Source organism: Oncorhynchus keta, chromosome 13 (assembly GCF_023373465.1).
Source record: "Oncorhynchus keta strain PuntledgeMale-10-30-2019 chromosome 13, Oket_V2, whole genome shotgun sequence".
Classification (NCBI taxonomy): Eukaryota; Metazoa; Chordata; class Actinopteri; order Salmoniformes; family Salmonidae; genus Oncorhynchus; species Oncorhynchus keta.
The window spans coordinates 42,649,595-42,674,195 of record NC_068433.1 but is presented as its reverse complement, the minus strand read 5'-3'; the positions used below and the strand labels follow the sequence as shown (position 1 = coordinate 42,674,195).

The 24,601-nt window shown below is 44.1% G+C and overlaps 2 protein-coding genes across 6 annotated transcripts in view; one reads left to right on the top strand and one right to left on the bottom strand.

The window, feature by feature from the left end:
• Nucleotides 1–12,711, bottom strand: part of LOC118392563 (signal peptide, CUB and EGF-like domain-containing protein 1) — a 139,904-nt gene extending 127,193 nt beyond the window's left edge. For 4 of the 5 annotated variants that reach the window (XM_052460201.1, XM_052460202.1, XM_052460203.1 and 1 more), the window contains exons 1-2: nt 12,540–12,710; nt 10,482–10,604 (exon numbers count right to left, since the gene is read on the bottom strand). In XM_052460201.1, coding sequence (XP_052316161.1) covers nt 10,482–10,604; nt 12,540–12,627 — 211 coding nt within the window. In that variant the 5' untranslated portion in view covers nt 12,628–12,710. Of the gene's footprint in view, nt 1–10,481; nt 10,605–12,539 lie in introns of all 5 variants that reach the window. The other variant, XM_052460200.1, reaches the window with a different exon arrangement.
• A 747-nt stretch (nt 12,712–13,458) lies between these two features.
• LOC118372205 (sorting and assembly machinery component 50 homolog B) lies at nt 13,459–23,496 on the top strand. The gene is made up of 15 exons (XM_035758000.2): nt 13,459–13,643; nt 13,971–14,084; nt 14,216–14,317; nt 14,441–14,528; nt 14,707–14,813; nt 15,090–15,220; nt 15,772–15,859; nt 15,959–16,087; nt 16,193–16,264; nt 16,353–16,439; nt 16,559–16,629; nt 16,792–16,859; nt 19,450–19,596; nt 21,812–21,953; nt 22,798–23,496. The coding sequence occupies exons 1-15, from the start codon at nt 13,623–13,625 to the stop codon at nt 22,841–22,843; spliced, it is 1,413 nt and encodes a 470-aa protein (XP_035613893.2). The 5' UTR covers nt 13,459–13,622; the 3' UTR covers nt 22,844–23,496.
• The last annotated feature ends 1,105 nt before the right edge of the window (nt 23,497–24,601 follow it).

Here is a 24,601-nt window from a genome sequence, read left to right as displayed (position 1 = left end):
TTGACAACCAGTAACATTCTTCAAAGGACTCGGTTTGGCAACACGGCCTTCCATCTACCACCAACCTACTGAAGCACAGCTCAGAGTAAATATTTATTGCATTTTCCTTTTCCAAATGGGCGGTAATTTAGAATGCATAAGATACTGTATTTACGATAACACAGCTTCGCCCTTTGTTCCTCAGTCTTCTTGCTCTTTCACTCAAACCCAGCCCCTTTTGTTTTGTGTAACAAGCTGTCATATCTGTTCTGCCCGCTAGGGACGTTTTCCTTTATGACATAATTTGTAATCAAGTTATGATTAATTATGTGTATATGTAATTCTGTGTGATTAGTTAGGTATTTAGTAAACAAATAATTAAACCCAATTTTGTATTGCTGATTCAACTTGTTAGTCAGGGTTTGTGAAGATAACCAAGAATGTACAACTTTCAGATGAGACTGAATTAAGGTGACAATTAATATTGACTGCTTTTGATGTAAAATATTACTAGGTCTTTAAGAGTTTATTCAGAAGATAACAGCTCTATAAATGTTCTTTCGTGGTGCCCCGACTCTCTTGTTAATTACATTTACATGATTAGCTCAATCAGGTAATATTAATTACGGAGAAATGATTTTATAGAATAGCATGTCATATCACTTTGTCCGGCATAGCCAAAGACACAACACCCCATACCAAGATGCTGCCACCACCATGCTTCACCGTAGGGATGGTGCAGAGGTTTGGCATTCATGCTAAAGAGTTCAATCTTGGTTTCATCAGACCAGAGAATCTTGTTTCTCATGGTCTGAGAGTCCTTTTTAGGTAACTTTTGGCAAACTCCAAGCGGGCTGTCACGTGCCTTTTATTGAGGAGTGGCTTCCGTCTGTCTAAAGCTACGATAAAGGCCTGGTTGGTGGAGTGCTGCAGAGATCGTTGTCCTTCTGGAAGGTTCTCCCATCTCACAGAGGAACTCTGGAGCACTGTCAGAGTGACCATTGGGTTCTTGGTCACCTCCCAGACCAAGGCCCTTCTCCCCCGATTGCTCAGTTTGGTTGGGTGGCCAGCTCTAGGAAGAGTCTTGGTGGTGCCAAACTTCTTCCATTTTAGAATGATGGAGGCCACTGTGTTTTGCTGGGCCTTCCCCATATCTGTGCCTTGACACAATCCTGTCTCGGAACTCTACGGGCAATTCCTTCGACCTGATGGTTTGGTATTTGCTCTGACATGCACTGTCAACCGTGGGACCTTATATACAGTTGAAGTCGGAAATGTACATACACCATAGCCAACTACATTTAAACTCAGTTTTTCACAATTCCTGACATATAATCACAGTAAAGATTCCCTGTCTTAGGTCAGTTAGGATCACCACTTTATTTTAAGATTGTGAAATGTCAGAATAAAAGTAGGGAGAATGATTTATTTCAGCTTTTATTTCTTTTATCACAGTCCCAGTGGGTCAGAAGTTTACACACACTCATGTAGTATTTGGTAGCATTGACTTTAAATTGTTTAACTTGGGTCAAACTTTTCAGGTAGCCTTCCACAAGATTCCCACAATAAGTTGGGTGAATTTTGTTCCATTCCTCCTGACAGAGCTGGTGTAATTGAGTCAGGTTTGTAGGCCTCCTTGCTCGCAAGCGCTTTTTCAGTTCTGCCCACAAATTTTCTATAGGATTGAGGTCAGGGCTTTGTGATGGCCACTCCAATACCTTGACTTTGTTGTCCTTAAGCCATTTTGCCACAACTTGGGAAGTATGCTTGGGGTCATTGTCCATTTGGAAGACCCATTTGCAACCAAGCTTCAACTTCCTGACTGATGGCTAGAGATGTAGCTTATAGCTAGCTATACGTAGCTATATCCACGTAATTTTCCTCCCTCATGATGCCAGCTATTTTGTGAAGTGCACCAGTCCCTCTTGCAGCAAAGCACCCCCACAACATGATACTGCTACCCCCGTGCTTCAAGGTTGGGATGGTGTTCTTCTGCTTGCAAGCCTCCCCCTTTTTCCTCCAAACATAATGATGGTCATTATGGCCAAACAGTTATATTTTTGTTTCATCAGGTCAGAGGACATTTCTCCAAAAAGTACGATCTTTGTCCCCATGTGCAGTTGCAAACTGTAGTCTGGATTTTTTTATGGCGATTTTGGAGCAGTGGCTTCTTCCTTGCTGAGTGGCCTTTCAGGATATGTCAGTATAGGACTCGTTTTACTGTGGATATAGATACTTTTGTATCTGTTCCCCTCCAGCATCTTCACAAGGTCCTTTGTTGTTGTTCTGGGACTGATTTGCACTTTTCGCACCAAAGTACATTAATCTCTAGAAGACAGAACACGTCTAATTCTTGAGCGGTACAACGGCTGCGTGTTCCCATGGTGTTTATACTTGCATACTACTATTTGTACAGATGGACGTGGTAGCTTCAGGCATTTGGAAATTGCTCCCAAGGATGAACCAGACTTGTAGAGGTCTACAAAATATGTTCTGCGGTCTTGGCTGATTTCTTTTGATTTTCCCATGATGTTAAGCAAAGAGGCAGGAACCAGACTTGGAGGTCTACAATGTTTTTCAAGCAAAGAGGCACAGAGTTTGAAGGTACACCTCCATTTGACTCAAATTATGTCAATTAGCCTATCAGAAGCTTCTAAAGCCATGACATCATTTTTTTTCTTCCCCAAGCTGTTTAAAGGCACAGTCAACTTAGTGTATGTACTTCTGACCCACTGGAATTGTGATACAGTGAATTATAAGTTAAATAATATGTCTGTAAACAATTGTTGGAAAAATGACTTGTGTCATGCACAAAGTATTCCAAACCGACTTGCCAAAACTACAGTTTGTTAACAAGAAATTTGTGGAGTGGTTGAAAAACGAGTTTTAATGATTCCAACTGTAGTGCATGTAAACTTCCGACTTCAACTGTAGGCAGGTTTGTGCCTTTCCAAATCATGTCCAATCAAATGAATTTACCACAGGTGGACACCAATCAAGTTGTCGAAACAGCTCAAGGATAATCAATGGAGACTCATAGAAAAGGGTATGAGACTCCATTGAGGGTCTGAATACTTATGTAAATAAGGTTTTTCTATTTTCACTTTGTCATTATGAGGTATTGTGTGTAGATTGATGAGGAAAATGGTTTAATTAATCAATTTTAGAATAAGGCTGTAAGGTAATAAAATGTGGAAAAAGTCAAGGGGTCTGAATACTCTCCAAATGCACTGTACACCTGTGTGTGTCGCCAGCAACCACTTTTGAACACAACAACCCTGTTTTTGATAGGCAGAGGGAACTGAGCAGAGTTAGTCATGAGGATGGCTTGCATAATGGCTTCTGTTTTTTCTTCATCAAACAACAACCGCCCAAAAAAGGAGAGAGGCATACAAAGAGAGCGAGAGAGAGAAAGCAAGAGAGAGAGAGGGAGAGAGAGAGAGAGAGAGAGAGAGAGAGAGAGAGAGAGAGAGAGAGAGAGAGAGAGAGAGAGAGAGAGAGAGAGAGAGAGAGAGAGAGAGAGAGAGAGAAATGAGGTGGGAAAAAGGTGAAAGTGAGAGAGAGAAACCACTGGGGGCGCAGAGGACAGTTCAACGTCCAGTTTTAATTTGCATTTGGTTGAGTTGTCAACTAATGCGAATTCAACGTGAAATCAACAAAATATCTCACCATGTCATTGGATTTAGGTTGAAAGTTTGGTAAAAAATTATGTTTTAATAAATTCCCTTACATTGATTACTTTTTTCAAATACAATCAGTTTTCCACGTTGATTCAACATCATCACATTGAATTTGTTGGTAGAAATTATGTGGAAACGTAGATTTTTGCCCAGTGGGAAGGAGAAAGAGAGAGAGAACGAAAGAAAGAAAGAAAGAAAGAAAGAAAGAAAGAAAGAAAGAAAGAAAGAAAGAGAGTAAAGATAATTAGGGATAAATGAAAAGCTTCCAGTCATTCATTTGCACCTCGTGAGAAGTGAGGCTGGATCAGGCCAGCCTGGCAAGACAAGACAAGGCAGGCGTGGTTTTACATAGGGGAGCAGGGTTAGAGAGCACTAGAGATCAGGACAGGTATCAGGAGAGGGTAGGGTCAGGGTTCACACCTGTCCTGTGGCATGGGGGCATGGGGCTAGGGTCTGGGGCTAGGGTCTCGGTTCACACCTGCCCTGGGGCATGGGGCTAGGGTCTGGGGCTAGGGTCTGGGGCTAGGGTCTGGGGCCGAGGAGGGATGATGGACATGGAGCCATGCCCTGTGCCTAGTTAGCCTCCAGCAGTGATCTCTTCCTGCCCTGGAGCTGTTGTTGACATCTGACAGCGGCGACCCCGACAGCTTCTGAACCGGGCTGCTAGCTGCTTCCGCTGCTTGGACACGCGCCTCATGTTTCCTAATTGTGACGGGGGGAAATGTTGACACTCAACATCTCATCAAGTAAATTAGGCACCTTCGCTGACGGGCCCGTGCCCCAAGAGAGCGAAGAAACATGCCCCTTGAGATGGATGAAGAAGGGGAGAGAGGTGAGGAAGGAGAGAGGGGAAGAAGAGGAAGGAAAGAGAAGGGGGAGAGGTAGGAATGGAAGGGAGCGTGCCCCTGCTGTCCCCTTGATGTTTCAGTTGGACTGGTCCAGAGAAGTGTGTCCACAGGAGAAAGCCCTTGGCTCAGTGAAGGGAGATTTCCAATTATAACTGCAACAGCATGTGGAGGAGGGACACTTCACTACAGTGGATTGTGTAATTCCCTGAGCGGAAAAAGGAGATCTCTCAAATTCTTGGGGTTGTTTTACTTTTCGGGGCTGTTTAATTGACTGAATTGCTGAGTAAGGTTTCTATAAGTCAAGTGCTTCCACCATCACAATTGACACCCTACAGTACTCCCTATTTGGTTTACTGCTTTTGACCACGGTACATAGGGTTCTGGTCTAAAGTAGTGCTCTATATAGGGAATGGGGTGCCATTTGGGACACAGCAGGCAATACCAAAGTAAAGGAGACTGGGTATCAACCGAATTCTCTGAACCTCAGAATATCGCAACCTCTCTAGCTACCTATCCCTCAACTTCTCTGGAAAAAAAAAACATGTGTATTTACCCAAGAGGTCGAATGACGGCACAAAACCAGAAATAATCCAAATATTATTTCTGAACCTGTAGTGCGTCACGGTTCATTATCAAGGCTAGTACAAAGATCCTCAGGACAGAAATAAGAAAATGTCCCCATTACTGACATCCAAACACCAACAAACCACAGACACTCATATGAGCAGAGGGCTGAGAGCCCATGCTTTGTGCCCAGTCAAGGCCAAGGGTTTGTGGCAGTGAATTTATGTTCTGATGCCCTTTCCAAGACTGAAGAACCAAGATTGAAAAAGTGTGTGTGTGTGTGTGTGTGTGTGTGTGTGTGTGTGTGTGTGTGTGTGTGTGTGTGTGTGTGTGTGTGTGTGTGTGTGTGTGTGTGTGTGTGTGTGTGTGTGTGTGTGTGTGTGTGTGTGTGTGTGTGTGTGCATGCTTGTATAAGTGCGTGCGTGCACGTGAATGTGTGTGTGTCTCAGGTGTTGAGGCCTGTGCATGTACAGCTTATGGGTATATGAGCTGTATGGCATTGCAGCAATAACACCTCTCCTCTCTCATCTCTTGTTCTGTCAGCTCTGTGAGTGTATATGTGAGTCTGCTCTCACACTCTTTTCTACAGGGCTATAGCTATATAAAGCCCCAGCCTACTGGAGCCGAGTCTGACTTGCTCTTCCAAATGTGTGTGTGTGTGTGTGTGTGTGTGTGTGTGTGTGTGTGTGTGTGTGTGTGTGTGTGTGTGTGTGTGTGTGTGTGTGTGTGTGTGTGTGTGTGTGTGTGTGTGTGTGTGTGTGTGTGTGTGTGTGTGTGTGTGTGTGTGTGTGTGTGTGTGTGTGTGTGTGTGTGTGTGTGTGTGTGTGTGTGTGTGTGAAGCAGCGAGCCAGTGAGGAGAGCTCCTGAGCAGTGACGGAGTAGCAGACACTGGGCAGACAACGGCCTAGTAATTGTCTGCCACCTCTCCCACAGAGCCTCCCGCCCGCAATATCTCACTCTCTTTCTATCTCATGAAATCTCTCTCTCTCCCGCCCCTCTTTCTCTGTGTCCTTACCTCCTTCACCCACCATCCATTTTCTCCCAGTTGCATCTATGCATCTGTCTTTCCAAATATATTCATGTTTTTCCCTCCTTCCCTCCCTCCGTAAAGCAGGTCAGGTAATTGTTGCTGCTGCTGGGAGAGCAGACTCATGGCTCAGTCTCTATCTGTCTCTATGCCTGAATCGGCTACTGCTGCTGTTCTCTCCTCCCCGGCATACAGGTGACACACACACACACGCGACTACACAGCTGAGCTCTGACACACACACACAGCCACTCAAACACAGATAGAGATCGAGTGAGAACGCATGTTAGTATCTTCAGCATCACCAGGAAATGGTAGCCTAGATGTTCTACAGAGTAAAGTCAACTGTTTGACTGTAGAGGACATGGGAAGAGAAAAGCAAAGGCTGTAGTGCTGAAACTAACTGGAGAGGATGAGTGCCAGGGACAAGACCAATGAAAACCAATCAATTAGTCAGTAAGTGACAAATGCTGAGCAAACATGGACAGGCTTTCACAGGACCCTGACAGCCCCGTGGCAACCGGCCCAGTCGACTCCTCTCTGTGGATTGTTGGAATAATCTACTACTGGCTGCTACTGATGAGCAGAGAACCACAGTGACTGTTGAGTTATAGGCCTACTCAGAGAACAGCATGGGCCTATTTTAATCCACACTGAACTGATAGGCAGGAAAGCAGTAATAGTCCTTTTCTTTCACACTGTCACTGAAAGCGTAGTTCTTGCTGAGTACATCAATAAATACAATTCCTGTGGCAAAATAAGAATGATTTTCGGAAACCAGTTTCTCTGAAACCAGTTCTCATTTGTAGCCGTTTCCTTGGAATTAAAACGTCTCCAAAGCACTAACAACAGTAGGGACACATAGGTGCCGTCGAAAGAAGTAGACCAAAGTGCAGCGTGGTGAGTGTACATTTTCCTTTCATTTAAAATGTTGCCAACAAACGAAGACACAACCGTGAAGCTTATAGGACTATAGTGCCACTAAAAAAAATCAACTACCCACAATCAAAGGAGGGAAAAAGGGCTACCTAAGTATGATTCCCAATCAGAGACAACGATAGACAGCTGTCCCTGATTGAGAACCATACCCGGCCAAAACATAGAAACAAAGAAACATAGAAAACAAAACATAGAATGCCCACCCCACATCACACCCTGACCTAACCAAATAGAGAAATAAAACGTCTCTCTAAGGTCAGGGCGTGACAGCTATACTGTAGATATACAGTAGCAACTTTCTAGATCAGCACAACTGTGATCATCATGGATGTGCAGTTGATGCCGCCTGAAACCACTTCGTCCAGCACTGCGAGGACAGAGTGATATGACCTTGTACTATGCATAACGGTTTATGCTCTTTCACATTGTCTCATTCTTCGGGTTGACAGCGCAGGGCCCAAAGTTCACATTTTTCCATAACGAGCCAGCAATATCAGCCCATGGAAAAATCTACAGAGAGCGGCATTCATAAACGCAAGATCAGATTTCAGAGGCGAGAGAGAGCAGCATTCTGAGGAGCAGCTTTAGAGAAAAGAAAAGGGTCTGCCTCGAGAGAAGCACCATAATCTGATAGGAACAATTATGATTCAAATACAATTTTGTGGTTAATTACAGGTAACCTGCAATAGTCTACATCATTCAATAAATGCCTTATAATAGGACATAAACGCTCATGGTTATAACACGTAATAACGCATGAAGTGTTACCGTAAATTCTACTGGAATGTTGAGTTATCAGCTGCAGACTACTGGGTCCCTCTCTGATAGAGTGTAGCCTCTCTGTCTTCCATTCTGAGGCATAGTCATTTCACAGGAAGTAGAGAGACAGCAGACGGAGAGCGAGCGAGAGAGAGAGAGAGAGAGAGAGAGAGAGAGAGAGAGAGAGAGAGAGAGAGAGAGAGAGAGAGAGAGAGAGAGAGAGAGAGAGAGAGAGAGAGAGAGAGAGAGAGAGAGAGAGAGAGAGAGAGAGAGAGAGAGGGCGAGCGAGCGAGAGCAGCTCTCTGCTCATCCTAATGACTCTGTCCTCTGCACCACCGGGGTAATGTCTGCTGATGGGAAACATAGCCGGCCAATTACACAGCCCCTATCTAATCACAGAGGTCAGGGGTCAACTCACATCCACCATCCGTCTTCATTCTGTCACCCAATCACTGGACCTTACGCCTCGGTCCCACCGACAGCGTCTTTGCACAAAACGGTACGCAGCATCATCTGGATGTGTGTGCAACAAAAGTTCAACATTCACTTCCTGCTACCATTTCTGTCAAGCCGTCTACGCATACAGTTTGACACATGCGTTCCATCAATCCAACATATGCGCCACACCGAACCCACTGCATCTGACCCTGCAACGCAACGCTGCAAGGCATCGGGGTGGCAGGTAGCCTAGTGGTTAGAGTGTTGGGCCAGTAATCGAAAGGTTGCCGGATCAAATCCCTGAGTTGACAGGGTAAGAATATGTCGTTCTGCCTCTGAACAAGGCAGTTAATCCACTGTTCCCCACTAGGCTGTCATTGTAAATAAGAATTTGTTCTTAACTGACTTGTTAAATAAAGTTTTTTTTTTTTTTTTAAAGGCAAACACAGTGTTCCATTGGATATGTGTGATCGAGGCATTAATTGTGCTGTTTCAGTATGGGACAGGAGGACAGGACACATTGGATTTCAGATACTGAGGCATATGCATACGTCATCCGTTTCTCCATCTGTGTAACACACAATTCAATCAACAATCGGGACAAATATATTCCCATCCAAATATTCAATAAAAAAAATGTAAAAAACATTCATAAGCACAATAAATCTGTACACACAGACAGACAGACAGACAGACAGGTCAGCCCTCTGCTCAGACAGCTGTTTCACGGTAGGAGGAACATATCCCTAAAAAGACTCAACCTTTTGTAGTTTACTCTCTATGGACATCATCTAATATATTATTCTGGGCAGCTCAATCTGGTCTAGGACCATTGTGTTTCTGACTGAAGATAATCCAACATGTTGCAGAGCTGCCTGGTTCAATATCAACTTTTAGTACAGGCATTTCTAGCAATTCCAGAACGTCTCTCCAATGTCATAGTTTACGTCCAATGGCGGAGGGCGGCCAATAGAATTAGACTGGGGGCAAATCGAGACAGAGCTATATCAAGTAGACCGCATTGCTGCCAATATGGACTTGCACTCAACAGAATCAGCAGACACAAAATGGTGGAAATAATAGTCAATCTCCCTTACTCCCTCTCTCCAAGCCAGGTAGGGGATTATATAGTCATATGTAGGAAGACCGACTCACACAGCCTGAGGCATTTGATAAGTGAGCAAATCCAACAATGACACAGGATCATCTCATTGTGTTCTACCCAGGATGACCAAATGAGCGGTATAGAATCTCTGAATGGGCAATATTCAGGTGAGTTCCTCAAACATAATACCTGCACACTCTCTCTCTCTCTGTGTGTGTGTGTGTGTGTGTGTGTGTGTGTGTGTGTGTGTGTGTGTGTGTGTGTGTGTGTGTGTGTGTGTGTGTGTGTGTGTGTGTGTGTGTGTGTGTGTGTGTGTGTGTGTGTGTGTGTGTGTGTGTGTGTGTGTGTGTGTGCGTGTGCGTGTGCATGTGTGTGTGTGCATGTGTTTCAGGCGAGGGAGACTGGTACACAGCTGAGCAAACAGCAGAAAGTGTTGGATATAACTCACTGACATACACACAAATACTTAAACAAACAGGAGACACTTGAAAAGGCCTGAACATAGAGGCAGTGAAAACCCCTATAGAAAAGGGCCCGTCATCACCACAATCCTCTCTTGCTCTCCTATCCTGGCTAGGGCCCAATATGACTAATGTATCGTTTTGTGTCCACGCTATTTGCCGTGGTAGCCTATAAGCTGAACTGGCGTTTGCGTGTGCGTGCATAGATGTGTTTTGATTGCATTTGTACGGCTAGACAGGCTAGGGTTGGGAGGGAGTGTGTGCTGTGCGCTAAGCTAACTCTAGCTCCAGCTGTGGTGTTATTTGAGGCAGAAATGAGTGCAGGTGTGAACGCACAGCCAGGTGCTGCCCCCTCTCACCCTCACACCAGCCCTCAGTCCACTTCCTCCCAGTTAATTAAGAGCACTGGCGGAGGGACTGGAGTCGGGAAAGGGGAGAGGAGGGGAGAGAGGGGGGGGGGAATGGGGGTGTTCCTGTGAAACAGCTGTAAAACCTGCCATTACTGCTAAGCCTGTCAGAGAGCAATAGGGGGCGGGTGGAATGAAATGCGGAGAGGACAGGGGTGTGGGGTGATTGAGGATGATGATTTGGATCGGTGTGGCGGAAGGGGGGTGAATTAAGTAATATAGAGGGGAGTAATATCACATTGAAGCCATAATAAGACAATGTAGTGAAACTCACCTTCACACTGCTTGCCGTCTCCCTTGTACCCCGGCTTGCAGATGCAGTTGAAGGATTTGGGGGTATTCTGGCAGAGAGCATCAATGTGACAGTCATCCGTGCCTTCAGAGCATTCATCGGCTTCTATAGAAATGACACAAGGGACAACTGTAAACCACTGGTCTCTAAGGACTCATCAATAGGACTAAGTCTATAAAATAGTGATGATTTTGGTGAGAGGTGAATGGGTTTTGTACAACCTCAATCGAATATTTTAATCCCGCTCTCTCAGGGAAAGCTCAGTCCTCTTGGCCAAATGCAGCTCCATCCAGATATATACAGGCTGGAAATATTTACTTTAAGATGGCAAACGTCCAAAATGTAAAGCTCCTCGTATAAGACAATAAACTGTCAGGGAGGGACATAGTGGATGGAGGGTGAGGTTTCTTAACTCCATAAATGATACCGGTAGGTTCTCTGGGATAACACTAAAGAGAACAAAACCAATAATAATTTATATGAATCAAATACCATTAGCAGAGAGGTACACTAGTGTATCAGGGCTTAGTGGATGCCTATGGAATACTGAGTGACAACATGGAACCCTAATTGATCAAGTCAATGTTATAGAGTCACATCTTGTGGGGCTGAATCCAGGGGCCTCAGGCTAATTACAGCTCATTCACAGACAGAGAAAAAAAAGAGAGAGAGAGAGAGAGCACAAGTGTAAGAGAGAAAGTTGTATCTATCCAAAATTCTGTTCCCTTTCTCTCTCTAGTGCTGTATCTTGAACTGAGAAGCAGCTACCCTGTCTCCTGTCTTGCCCCCTGCCCAGCTCAACAAAATGCAATGAAGAAACAATAAAATGTCATTACAATAAATATTTTTTATCAAGTGGATGACTGATTTATTTGCTCCCATGTGAGTGCCAGTAGAAATGAAAAATAAAGTGATATAGGAGTAGGCAGCGGAATATAGCCTGTAAAACCTGGACTTGAAAGTTCAACTGCCAGGTCTCACTGAGTTGTTGACAGTGAATAGAGAGAGATAAGGCAGGAAACTGTTATTGCAGGTTCACCATGGGACTATTATTATGAAATATCGTTGACTAATAGTTAAATAAAGCCCTCTCCGGTGCTTCAGTGCCCGTCCCAATATTGACTTCTCGCTCATCCATAGTGGGAGGGAGACAATGTGCGCCACTATCCACTGAAAGGTCGTCGATAAGCAGGTTGGGACAGACTCCTCTAGGGACCGCGAAGGCCATCTTTCCAACCCACGTCCATATGGATACCTCTGAGCAGGCAACTGATCCGGGAAATATGCTATGTATCAACTCAGGGATTATTTCAAGCAGAGGGGGGTGAAAAGATGCGTAGTCATATTTTTATTCACACAATTCAAACCAGTCCAGGACCTATTTGACAGATTGATCTACGACGGGTAAAACATTCAGATAGATATGAGTCGACGGACCTCATTTCTTGTTGACACTTCTCACTTGTTTAACATTCAGAAATGGGAATCCAACAAATACTAAACTTGAAATAGTGTTTAGAGTAATTTTGTCAAAAAAATGGACTAACACGCCGTCTTTTATTGTCAGTCAAAAATGGGTGATAATGGTTCAGCTCCGCAAGGCCAAATGTAAACGTTTTTGCAGCCTCTGATTTATTTCGCGCGCATATCACATCACCATTTCAAAGGCTATTATAATTGCTAGATTTGGCTTCAAATGTATATATTTAATTCACTGTTGTGTGCAAAATATGTGTTCAGCTATTTCTCCTTTCCATGCTGTTCAAATTATCCATCCTCAACCAAGTGTTTCTCAAAGGAACATGTTATCTCAACTATCTCAACTGTCATCTCATTCCACAAATTACTCTCCAATTAAAATGAATATAATCTACATTAGCCAGTGCATTAAAGAAATCTACTACGTTTCATCTATATTCTACGCTGTCATACACTGGTTTAACAGTTCAATAAACCATTAACAGGAAAAAAATATAGGCAGCACTAGCCAATCTTAAAAATATGTTTCAAAATGATTAAGAGAGAATGAGAGCTCTTTACCTGCGAGTCCAACATTCCCCATCACCTCACAAGTGTTAATGAGGACGAAAAACAAACAAACGTCCCAGGAAAAACAAGCACTTCCCATGGTAAAAGGCGGTGATTGAATGCAGTTTTTTGGTTATGCGTTTCTTTGATAAGAGAACCGTTTTGGTACTGGCAGAGGCAGTTGAAGAGGACAGCGAGACCAGCGGAGCCGCTCTCTGATTGGCTTGCACGCATTTGAAGAGCGGGTTGGAGGTGTAGAGAGAGAAGAGAGAGAGAGAATAAAATTGGTTGCTTTGGTTCAATTGATTACTCAACGCCCGAGACCGCAACTAACCCAGGAAATCATTACACTTGATCAATAAATGTTATCAGATATTTGTCACTACCGCTGGGGCCAAATTGTCAGCAGAGGTCTCAATTGCCCATAATGGAACTCATGATTCATCGTGATGTAGGCCTATAAATAAGGTTATACATCTTCAAGTTACAATCGTGGTGAATAATAATGAGAAAAAAAGAGCTCAGATGTGGCTACGTTTTCATGTTTTTCAGATGAGTTGTCCCGCAGGCGCTTATTTCAATAGGCTACATGCGTAGCCAGCCTAATGGGCAGTTTTTGGGCACTTCTTAGTTGGTTGTGGTGGGTAGGCATATTCTTGTCATTCTTTGCAATGCAATGTAAATACTTTGAAATCAATTAAGTCATAAGAAGCATAGATCTGAAGGGACCAACATTATCTGTAAATATAATGCACGCAAGTGCAACTCCTGCACAGTATTGGACTTGCCACCTTCAGAGCAGGAACTTTACACAGGGCTGAAGTTTGAGTGTAGGGATACTGCCCTCTGCTGGTCTCGAGACACATTACGTCAGTGCGCTGGTTTTGTCCCGCCCACCTGTCAGTGATAAAGGCACATGTTTGACCAATCACTGTGCAACAAAGCAGGCTTCGCAAAGTGTCATGGCGTCTCCCTTGAAGGGGGCTTGGACCTGGAAAATCTAGCCATTGTCAGTAGTGTCTTTCTCCTCTAAATAGGCCTGTTAAAAAACATTTACTTATCAAACGGGATATTTTTCAAGACAAAGACGTCACCATGGGGACTGTCCACGCCAGGGTAAATCTTAATTTCTTACAACCACGGAACGTGGGGATGAAATTCTGCATGACCTCCCCGTTCAGTGTCTATTGTATGGCGGTGTACCATGGACGACCGCATAGGCCGTGGACTAGATACATAAATTACATTAATGGCGAAGAGTTGTATGACATGAGGCAAATTGTTATTTTACCATATTTTATGTAATGTTATGCAATATGGATTGTGTCTGATCTTTCAGCATGCTAGCAAATGTACCACCTTGACAGAACGAAGCTAGCTAGGTAGCTATTTAAGCATGGTCATATCTTCACATGATTTTTCTACTTTCTCGACACTATTCAGAGTATGGACCCTCTCCCGATGCACGGGCGCGACATGGGCGTTCATCCCGACGACATGATTGAGGTGCAGGAGGCAGAACATGAGACTAAACAGGAGGTCCTGGAAAACAAAGACGTAAGCATCTCTTATCCAAGCTAACGTTACTCACATTACAAGTTGTTTGTCATCTCATTAGCAAAGGGAGCTGAGTAAATCATTGATCACCTAGTTGGAATGGATGCTGAGAATCTGGCCCTTCATTGCAGGTTGTTGTCCAACATGTCAACATTGAGGGCTTGGGCCGAACGAAAGAGGATCTGCTGGGCTATGAAATCTCAGAGGTCTTTGACGCTAAAAACCTTATTGATGTAAGTATGAGCACTCTGGACTCCATATACTTGAACATGCACACATAACCTACATACACACTCTGAAATGTTCCCTTATTTAAGGGAAAACGTCTGTGTTAAAAGCTGTTGGGTCTTTGACAGGTCATGAAGAAGTCTCATATTGCCAGACAGAAATTGCTGCGTCTGGGCATTTTCAAGGAGGTGGAGGTCGTCATTGATACATCAGATGGTACAGTGTGCGCCCATAAACATGTGTGTGTGTGTGTCTGAAACAATATCACAACCTATCTCAACCATGATGTTGCCATAATGAAAGGATAACCAGTAAATAGATATTTGCGTCACTGGAGAGGAGCCCTCTGTTAGTCTAGCTGTGGTCACGGTCTGTTTTGGTCTACCCCTCCCAGGTGCGGATGCATTGCCCAATGGTCTGGATGTGACGTTCGAGGTGACAGAGATGAAGAGGCTGACAGGCAGCTACAACACCATGGTCGGCAACAACGAGGGCAGCATGGTGAGAGAATACACACACAGAAACACCCCTCTCTCACACACACACTTACAGGAGAGCTATAACAAAGCATCACACAATATTGTTCATTGAAACCCCTGTTGCAATGACCCAGGGAAGACGTTCCTAAATACAATCGTGTGACAGAGGTGATTTCCAGAATGTTTGCAGACAGGTTAAGCAGCTTCTCTGCCTCATTTTCACTGCAAACACTTCCAAATAGGTGCATTGTGTGGTAATGTACGTTCAGACAGGTGTAACATTGTCTCTGTCTTCCAGGTGTTGGGTGTGAAGCTTCCTAACGTGTTTGGCCGTGCTGAAAAGTTAACCTTCCAGTTCTCCTACGGGACCAAGGAGACTTCCTACGGCCTGTCCTTCTTCAAGCCCCAGCCAGGCAACTTCGAACGCAAGTACGAACAGTGAACACCGCTGTCCTTGCTCTCTGTGTCGATAGGAAATTGAAATAGCACTTGCAGGCCTCCCAAGTGGCGCAGCGGTCTAAGGCACTGCATCACAGTGTTGCGGTGTCACTGCAGCCTGTGGTTCGATCCTGCAGCTGACCAGTCGTCAGTTGAACAGTGTTTCCTCCAACACATTGGTGCAGCTGGCTTGCGGTTTAAGTGAGCGGTTGTTTAAGAAGTGAGGCTTGGCGTGTCATGTTTCGAAGGACGCATGACTCGACCTTCGCCTCCCCTGAGCCCGTTAGGGAGTTGCAGCGATGAGACAAGATCGTAATCATGAAATTGGGGAGATAAAGGCCGTAAATATTACAACAACAAAGTAGCACTTGCGGTGTAATGGCTGCCATTTTGTTTCAAGTTTGATTGTTTCCTTCAGTGGTCATATTGACAGTATGTTGTGTTGCCATGGTGATGTATTTATAACCTTTATGTTGAACATAGTTCAGTAATGAGACAATCACTGATGGATCATGGCCCTGACAGGTGTTGTCTTGTTGCAGCCTCACTCTAAACCTGTACAAAGTCACAGGCCAGTTTCCATGGAGCTCCCTCAAAGAGACAGACAGAGGAGTCTCCACTGAGCTCAATGTAAGAGGACTCCTACTGTTTGTGTGGGTCTCACATTTGTTTTCATTATATCTGTCTTGAATTTCCACAGGGATAACTTTCTCTCTCACTCTCCTATAGTTTCCTTTGTGGAGGACCAACCACACTCTGAAGTGGGAGGGTGTGTGGCGGGAGCTGGGTTGTCTGGCACGCAGTGCCTCCTTCGCCGTGCGAGAAGAGAGCGGGCACACCCTCAAGTCTGCCCTCTCGGTACAAAGCCCTTTGTCTCTCAGTTCCCTTTATCTAATAATCTTAACCTTTAATGATCTTCACTCTCAAAATAGCAACAATCTGCTGACTGTAGTTGTCTTGCAGCACACCATGTCCATTGACAACAGGAACTCTGCCATCTTCCCCAAGAAAGGTGCCTTACTGAGGATCAACCAGGTATGTTTGTGTATGTGACTTCCTCTGCATAATATACCACTGTAGATCTATATGAAGTGGCCATGCTGATGTGTCTTGCCCTCTGTAGGAGCTGGCTGGCTATACAGGCGGAGATGCAAGCTTCCTGAAGGAGGACTTTGAGCTGCAGGTCAACAGACGGCTGGTCTGGGACTCGGTAAGGGAACACTACTCAGTCCCTAACCTGGGGGAAATAGCCAGGACAAATGGGAAGTGAATTATGGGTACCTGAGTGTTCAACATGTCATATAACATGACCCTGGTGGCCTCTTTCAGGTCCTCTCCGCCTCCCTCTGGGGTGGGTGTCTCCTCCCCATTGGAGGTAGACCGTCCTCCATCGCTGACAGGTAGGACCACTCCCAACAGATTCATGGCACATGGCTTTGATAGAAATCGCTAGCTAGCGCCATTGAGTTAAAACTCATTCTGTTAAGTATTTATCATCGAGTGTTTAGGGGATGATGTGAGTGACATTTGGCCTGTCATTGACATATTTCTGTATTGTCCAGGTTCTATCTGGGCGGTCCCACCAGTGTGCGAGGATTTGGAATGTACAGCATCGGCCCACAGAGCGAGGGTGAGGTCACGTGCTCTCTGTTTATTTGAACAGGCATGTGTGGTGCACAGGTGTGGGTCAGTTGAGCCCCATCTGAGGCCCTTCTGCTAGCCCCGGCCCACTAGCTGACTCAGCCTCACTACTCACTGGACCCTTATGATCACCCGGCTATGCATGCCTCTCCTTAATGTCAATATGCCTTGTCCATTGCTCTTCTGGTTAGTGATTATTGTCTTATTTCACTGTAGAGCCTCTAGCCCTGCTCAATATACCTTAGCCAACCCTTGAGTTCCACCTTCCACACATGCGATGACATCACCTGGTTTAAAGGATGTTTCTAGAGACAATATCTCTCATCACTCAATGCCTAGGCCTTCCTCCACTGTATTCACTTCCTACCATACATTTGTCTGTACATTATGCCTTGAATCTATTCTATCGTGCCCAGCAACCTGCTCCTTTTACTCTCTGTTCTGACGTACTAGACGACCAGTTCTTATAGCCTTTAGCCATACCCTTATCCTACGCCTCCTCTGTTCCTCTGGTGATGTAGAGGTTAACTAAAGGCCCTGCAGTGCTTAACTCCACTCCTATTCCCCGGGTGCTCTCATTTGTTAACTTCTGTAACCGTATAAGCCTTGGTTTCATGCATGTTTACATTACAAGCCTCCTCCCTAACTTTGTTTTATTCACTGCTTTAGCACACTCTGCCAACCCGGATGTCTGAATCCTGGCTAAGGAAGACCTCCAAAAACCCTGAAATTTCCATCCCTAACTATAACATTTTCCGACAAGATAGAACTGCCAAAGGGGCGGTGTTGCAATCTACTGCAGAGAGAGCCTGCAGAGTTCTGTCTTACTATCCAGATCTCTACCCAAACGATTCGAGCTTCTACTTTTAAAAAATCCACCTTTCCAGAAACAAGTCTCTCACTGCTGTAGGCCACCAGCTGTGCTCTGGACACCATATGTGAACTGATTGCCCCCCCATTTATCTTCTGAGCTCGTGCTGCTAGGTGACCTCAATCTCACACAAATTCTCAATGAAGCTACCAGGTACAACCCCAAAGCTGTAAACATTTTTCTATGGCTGGCCAGGCTTTCCACCTGGCTACCCATACCCTGGTCAACAGCCTTGCACCCCCCACAGCAACTCACCCAAGCCTCCCACATTTCTCCTTCACCCAAATCCAGATAACTGATGTTCTGAAAGAGCGGCAAAATCTGTACCCCTACTAATCAGCCAGGCTAGACAATCTAGACCCTCTCTTTCCAAAATTGTCTGCCGAAATTATTGCAACCCTGTTACTAGCCTGTTCAACCTCTTTCGTATCGTCTGAGATTCCCAAAGATTGGAGAGCTGCCACAGTCATCCCCCTCTTCAAAGGGGAAGACACTCTAGACCCTAACTGCTACAGACCTATATCTGTCCTACCCTGCCTTTCTAAGGTCTTCGAAAGCCAAGTTAACAGATTACTGACCATTTCGAATCCCACCGTACCTTCTCCGCTATGTAATCTGGTTTCAGAGTTGGTCATGGGTGCACCTCAGCCACGCTCAAGGTCCTAAACGATATCATAACCGCCATTGATAAGAGACAATACTGTGTAGCCATATTCATTGGCCTGAACAAGGCTTTCGACTCTGTCAATCACCACATTCTTATTGGCAGACTCAACAGCCTTGGTTTCTCAAATGATTGCCTCGCCTGGTTCACCAACTACTTGTCTGATAGAGATCAGTGTGTCAAATCGGAGGGCCTGTTGTTCGGACCTCTGGCAGTCTCTATGGGGGTGCCACAGGGTACAATTCTTGGGCCGACTCTCTTCTCTGTATATATCAATCATGTCGCTCTTGCTGCTGGTGATTGTCTGATCCACCTCGCAGACGACACCATTCTGTATACTTCTGGCCCTTCTTTGGACACTGTGTTAACTAAGTTTCAGATGAGCTTCAATGCCATACAACTCTCCTTCCGTGGCCTTCAACTGCTCTTAAATACAAGTAAAACTAAATGCATGCTCTTCAACCGATCGCTACCTGCCCGCCCGTCCAGCATCACTACTCAGAACGGTTCTGACTTAGAATATGTGGACAACTACAAATACCTAGGTGTCTGGTTAGACTGTAAATTCTCCTTCCAGACTCACATTAAGCATCTCCAATCCAAAATTAAATCTAGAATTGGCTTCCTATTTCGCAACGCAGCATCCTTCACTTATGCTGCCAAACATACCCTCGTAAAACTGACCATCCTACCGATCCTCGACTTCGGCGATGTCATTTACAAAATATCCTCCAGCACGCTACTCGACAAATTGGATGCAGTCTATCACAGTGCCATCCGTTTTGTCACCAAAGCCCCATATACTACTCACCACTGCGACCTGTACGCTCTCGTTGGCTAGCCCTCGCTTCATACTCGTTGCCAAACCCACTGGCTTCAGGTCCTCGCTAGGTAAAGTCCCGCCTTATCTCAGCTCAGGTCGCAGTTGTAAATGAGAACTTGTTCTCAACTAGCCTACCTGGTTAAATAAAGTTTAAATAAAAAAATTAAAAGTTGCCCAGAGTCATGATGATGAAATGTAAGGGATTACTTGTGTTACTGCAGGTGACTACCTGGGGGGAGAGGCGTACTGGGCAGGTGGGCTCCACCTGTACACTCCTCTGCCCTTCCGTCCGGGCCGGGGTGGCTTCGGAGACCTCTTCAGGACACACTTCTTCCTCAACGCTGGGAACCTGTGCAACCTCAACTACGGTGGGAACCCTGAATTTCATATTAGTCCATGTTCTGTTTTTCATTGACCCCATTAACTAATGATGAGTTACAGTTGAAGTCGGAAGTTTCCATACACTTTGGTTGTATTAAAACTCGTTTTTCGACCACTCCACAAATTTCTTGTTGACAAACTAAAATTTTGGCAAGTTGGTTGGGTCATTGATAGAGGAATTCTAAATTCCTTTAATGTTTTAATTGCCAAAACCAATTAGCACTCATTTCTAATTCATTTAATGAGTTGTAAGTTCATTAATTATGCATGAAGTAGATCGAGACCAGTCTTAAAAGCCAGGTTAAAGAGCGTTTAATTCCAGAGAGTACTAACTACATACACAGATTTCCACAGGTTATAAACTCAAAATGACATCATCAGTTTCCCACGATAGCCCCGTTGTTTTTTTGTTTAGGTCCGGAGATGCTTTCTACTCCCCTCATAAACCAGACATTACAACCTGTCTAAAAGATACACTTTTCTCTTTTCTCTTGTCTGAAAAGCTTTTTCTCCCCCTTGACCTTCCCAAGAGGCACAGACAATCAAATTAGTTCTGCTTACATTTTCAGTAACAGCTTAACCAATAACTTTTACTTTTCAAATCATAACATAATAGTATTAGAATATCAATGGTTCTAATCAATAATGTATACATAATTAATCATCTTAACTACGATTTCCTCTAACAGTCATCTACTTTGTGCATGACACAAGTCATTTTTCCAACAATTGTTTACAGACGGATCATTTCACTTATAATTCACTGTATCACAATTCCAGTGGGTCAGATGTTTACATGCACTAATTTGACTGTCGCTTTAAACAGCTTGGAAAATTCCAGAAAATTGTCATAACTTTAGAAGCTTCTGATAGGCTAATTGACATCATTTGAGTCAATTAATTGGAGGTGTACCTTCAAACTCTGTGCCTCTTTGCTTGAAAAACATTGTAGACCTCCAAGTCTGGTTCCTCTTTGGGAGCAGTTTCCAAACGCCTGAAGGTACCACATTCATCTGTACAAACAAATAGTACGCAAGTATAAGCACCATGGGACCACGCAGCCGTCATACCGCTCAGGAAGGAGACGCACTCTGTCCTAGAGATTAATGTACTTTTTTGCGAAAAGTGCAAATCAATCCCAGAACAACAGCAAAGGACCTTGTGAAGATGCTGGAGGAAACGGGTACAAAAGTATCTATATCCACAGTAAAACGAGCCCTATATCGACATAACCTGAAAGGCAGCTCAGCAAGGAAGAAGCCACTGCTCCAAAACCGCCATAAAAAAGCCAGACTACAGTTTGCAACTGCACATGGGGACAAAGATTGTACTTTTTGGAGAAATGTCCTCTGGTCTGATGAAACAAAAATATAACTGTTTGGCCATAATGACCATTTATGTATGGAGTAAAAAGGGGGAGGCTTGCAAGCAAAAGAACACCATCCCAACCATGAAGCACAGGGGCGGCAGCATCATGTTGTGGGGGTGCTTTGCTGCAGGAGGGACTGGTGCAATCAACAAAATAGATGGCATCATGATTTGGGAAAATTATGTGGATACATTGAAGCAACTTCTCAAAACGTCAGTCAGGAAGTTAAAGCTTGGTCGCAAATGGGTCTTCCAAGTGGACAATAACCCAAAGTTGTGGTAAAATGGCTTAAGGACAACTAAGTCAAGGTATTGGGGTGGCCATCACAAAGCCCTGACCTCAATCCTATAGAAAGTGTGTGTGAGCAAGGAGGCCTACAAACCCGACTCAGTTACACCAGCTCTGTCAGGAGGAATGGGCCAAAATTCACTCAATTTATTGTGGAAGGCTACCCGAAATGTTTGACCCAAGTTAAAAATGTAAAGGCAATGCTACCAACTACTAATTGAGTGTATGTGAAACTTCTGACACACTGTGAATGTGATGAAAGAAATCAAAACTGAAATAAATCATTCTCTCTACTATTATTCTGACATTTCACATTCTTAAAATAAAGTGGTGATCCTAACTGACCTAAGAGAGGGCATTTTTACTAGGATTTAATGTCAGGAATTGTAAAAACAGAGTTTAAATGTATTTGGCTAAGGTGTATGTGATTTTCCGACTTCAACTGTACTTATAGTACATACTGCAAATAAATGTTCAATTGTCTGTTTGTGCATTCTGCCTCCTTTTTGTGCCTCTTCTTACATGTAAGTGTTTCCTGTCCCCAGGAGAGGGTCCAAGAGCACACCTACAGAGGCTGGCGGAGTGTATCCGCTGGTCGTATGGAGCAGGCATCGTGTTGCGTCTTGGGAACATCGCCAGGCTGGAGCTCAACTACTGCATTCCCATGGGGGTTCAGAGTGGAGACAGGTACAACACACAGACATTTGGAGGAGCAGGTCAGACTCAACTCCTGTAGGCCAGGTCGCAGTTTTAAATGAGAACTTGTTCTCAACCTGGTTAAATAAAGGTGAAATAAAAATAAATATAGTGCTCTAGAAAAGAGTGTGAGAGAAGACTCATACACTCACAGAGATGCAGTAGTGTTAAGTACTTAAGTAAAAATACTTGAAAGTACTACTTAAGTTGTTTTTGGGGGTATCTGTACTTTCCTATTTAGACTTTAACTTCCACTTTGCTCCATAGATTTTCCCTGACACCCACAAGTACTTGTTACATTTTGAATGCTTAGCAGGACAGGAAAATGGTCAAATTCACACATTCGAGAACATCGCTGATCATCCCTATTGCCAAATGCTTAATTTGTAAATGGTGTTGGAGTTTGCACCTGGCTATCTGTAAATTTCAAGAAAGATAAATTGTGCCATCTGGTTTGCTTAATATAAGGAATTTTAAATGATTTCGACTTGTACATTTACTTTGATACTTAAGTATATATTTAAAACCAAATACTTTTACTAAAGTTGTATTTAATTGGGTGACTTTTGCTTTTACTTGAGTCATTTTCTATTAAGGTATCTTTACTTTTACTCAAGTATGACAATTGGGTTCTTTTCCCACCACTGCAGAGATGCTAGAACAAGAGATGAGAGAAGAGCGGTGTTATTGCTGCAATGCCATACTGCTCATATATGCTGTGAATAAACAGACACACAAGCCATAACACCTAGCTATACACATACACCAGGTGCGGCACATGGGTCCCAACTTTTTTCTTTGGCTCATCTTCCCTCTCTTTCCGACCCTGCCTCAGGATATGCGACGGCGTCCAGTTTGGAGCAGGAATCCGTTTCCTGTGACGTCATCACCCTGCCGCCCGGGTCCAGCAGCAGAGAGCACGATGGGAAAGGGAGAAGAGCATTGTCATTTGTTATCCGTTGAGTATAACGCTAGCTGTGGGAGCCTGCCAGAATGCACAGTCCTGGAGTGCCCGCCCCCTTTTTGATATTAACCAATGATATCCACTATGTTTGCTGTGTTACTTTTCCACCAACCAATTACGTTTCTGACCAAAGAGATTTGGGTGTATATCTCCCCTGCCTTCCAGGACTGCTGAATGCCCTATCCATAGGGAAGTGACTATTGGTTTTGGTTCTAGATTTATTTTACTGTGTTAGAACTCTTGCCAACTGATTTGTCAATAGAATCCTGTACATGCTAATATGTTGATGCAACAGAAGGGATCAAATTTAATGGGAGAGCATATAACCAGCACTTTGTTTTGATGACAACTCACTTAGCCCATGGAAGGGAACTGACAACTCATGTCAAAACGGTCAGTTCTGCTATTTGACGTGAAGAATTGAGAGTTGACTCCCCCTCTCCACAGCAGCCCTTGTGAATCGGAGTTGGTAACCCCAAGTGTGACCCACCACCAGTGCTCTTACTGTTAGTCTTCTTTTTAATGTTGTCTAAGTTAAGTTACACAATAAATCACATTTGTTCCCCGTAATCTTTTTTTTGTGGTGTCTCATACACAGACACACATTTGCAATACTTTATTCAGATCCAAAGTTCTAAAACACCCTCAGACCTGCATTAATGACAGCAGTTACAACACACAGTGTGTCACATACAGGAAGGGTTAAATCTCACTAGCCAGTTTTATCAGCCTGCAGTTAAGTCACACTATTGGTATATAAGTCAACTCCTGATATATTCAATGGCTTGGAAGTGCACCCAACTGTCTACACTTAACTGCAGCATGCAGATATCCAAAGCATGTCCAATTGCAACTAGTGAACTTCACTGCATAGTCAACATTTGACTTACATTGTAATTATAACATATCAAGTATAATCTCATGGTAATCCATCTAGTTTGTACCGATGTAACAGTATAGCTTCCTTCCCTCGCCCCGAACCAGGGACCCTCTGCACACATCAACAACAGCCACCCTTGAAGCAGCGTTACCCATCGCACCACAAAAGCCTTGGCCCTTGCAGAGCAAGGGGAACAACTACTTCACAGAGAGAGTGATGTCACCGATTGAAGCGCTATTAGCGCGCACCACCGCTAACTAGTTAGCCATTTCACATCAGTTACACCGACAATAACTAACCAATTCTACATTTAAATAGTAGGGGAGACTGACTCACTGATCTGTGCCTACCATGTAGCCTTGTGTCAAAGTTTAAAATGTCATGATGGAATTGTCGCATGCATTGTTTAATTTGCCCTTCCAAACACTGTTCTTTTGTGATGGCTTCATTTTTGTAAAAAAAAAAATCCCACTGATACATTGCCCTTTATCATGTTGAGCATGGGTGCTACGGAGGAGTGCCTTGTATTTCCCTCATGACATTTTAAACTTTGACACGAGGATACATTGTAGGCAAACAAGACATGTCAGATTTGGGTACTAAGATTATTTACAAAATGGGAATGGACAGTAGTACACTGTTGTCATGACTATGACATGGATACAAACCAGTAATACAGTATCTCTTTGGAAATCAGCAGGCTTATAGGGGGCACTAGGGGTCAAAGGCAATAACACTGCCCAGATGACCACAGTGATATCAGTAGACATCTTGTGTGTGTGTGGGGGTGTTTAT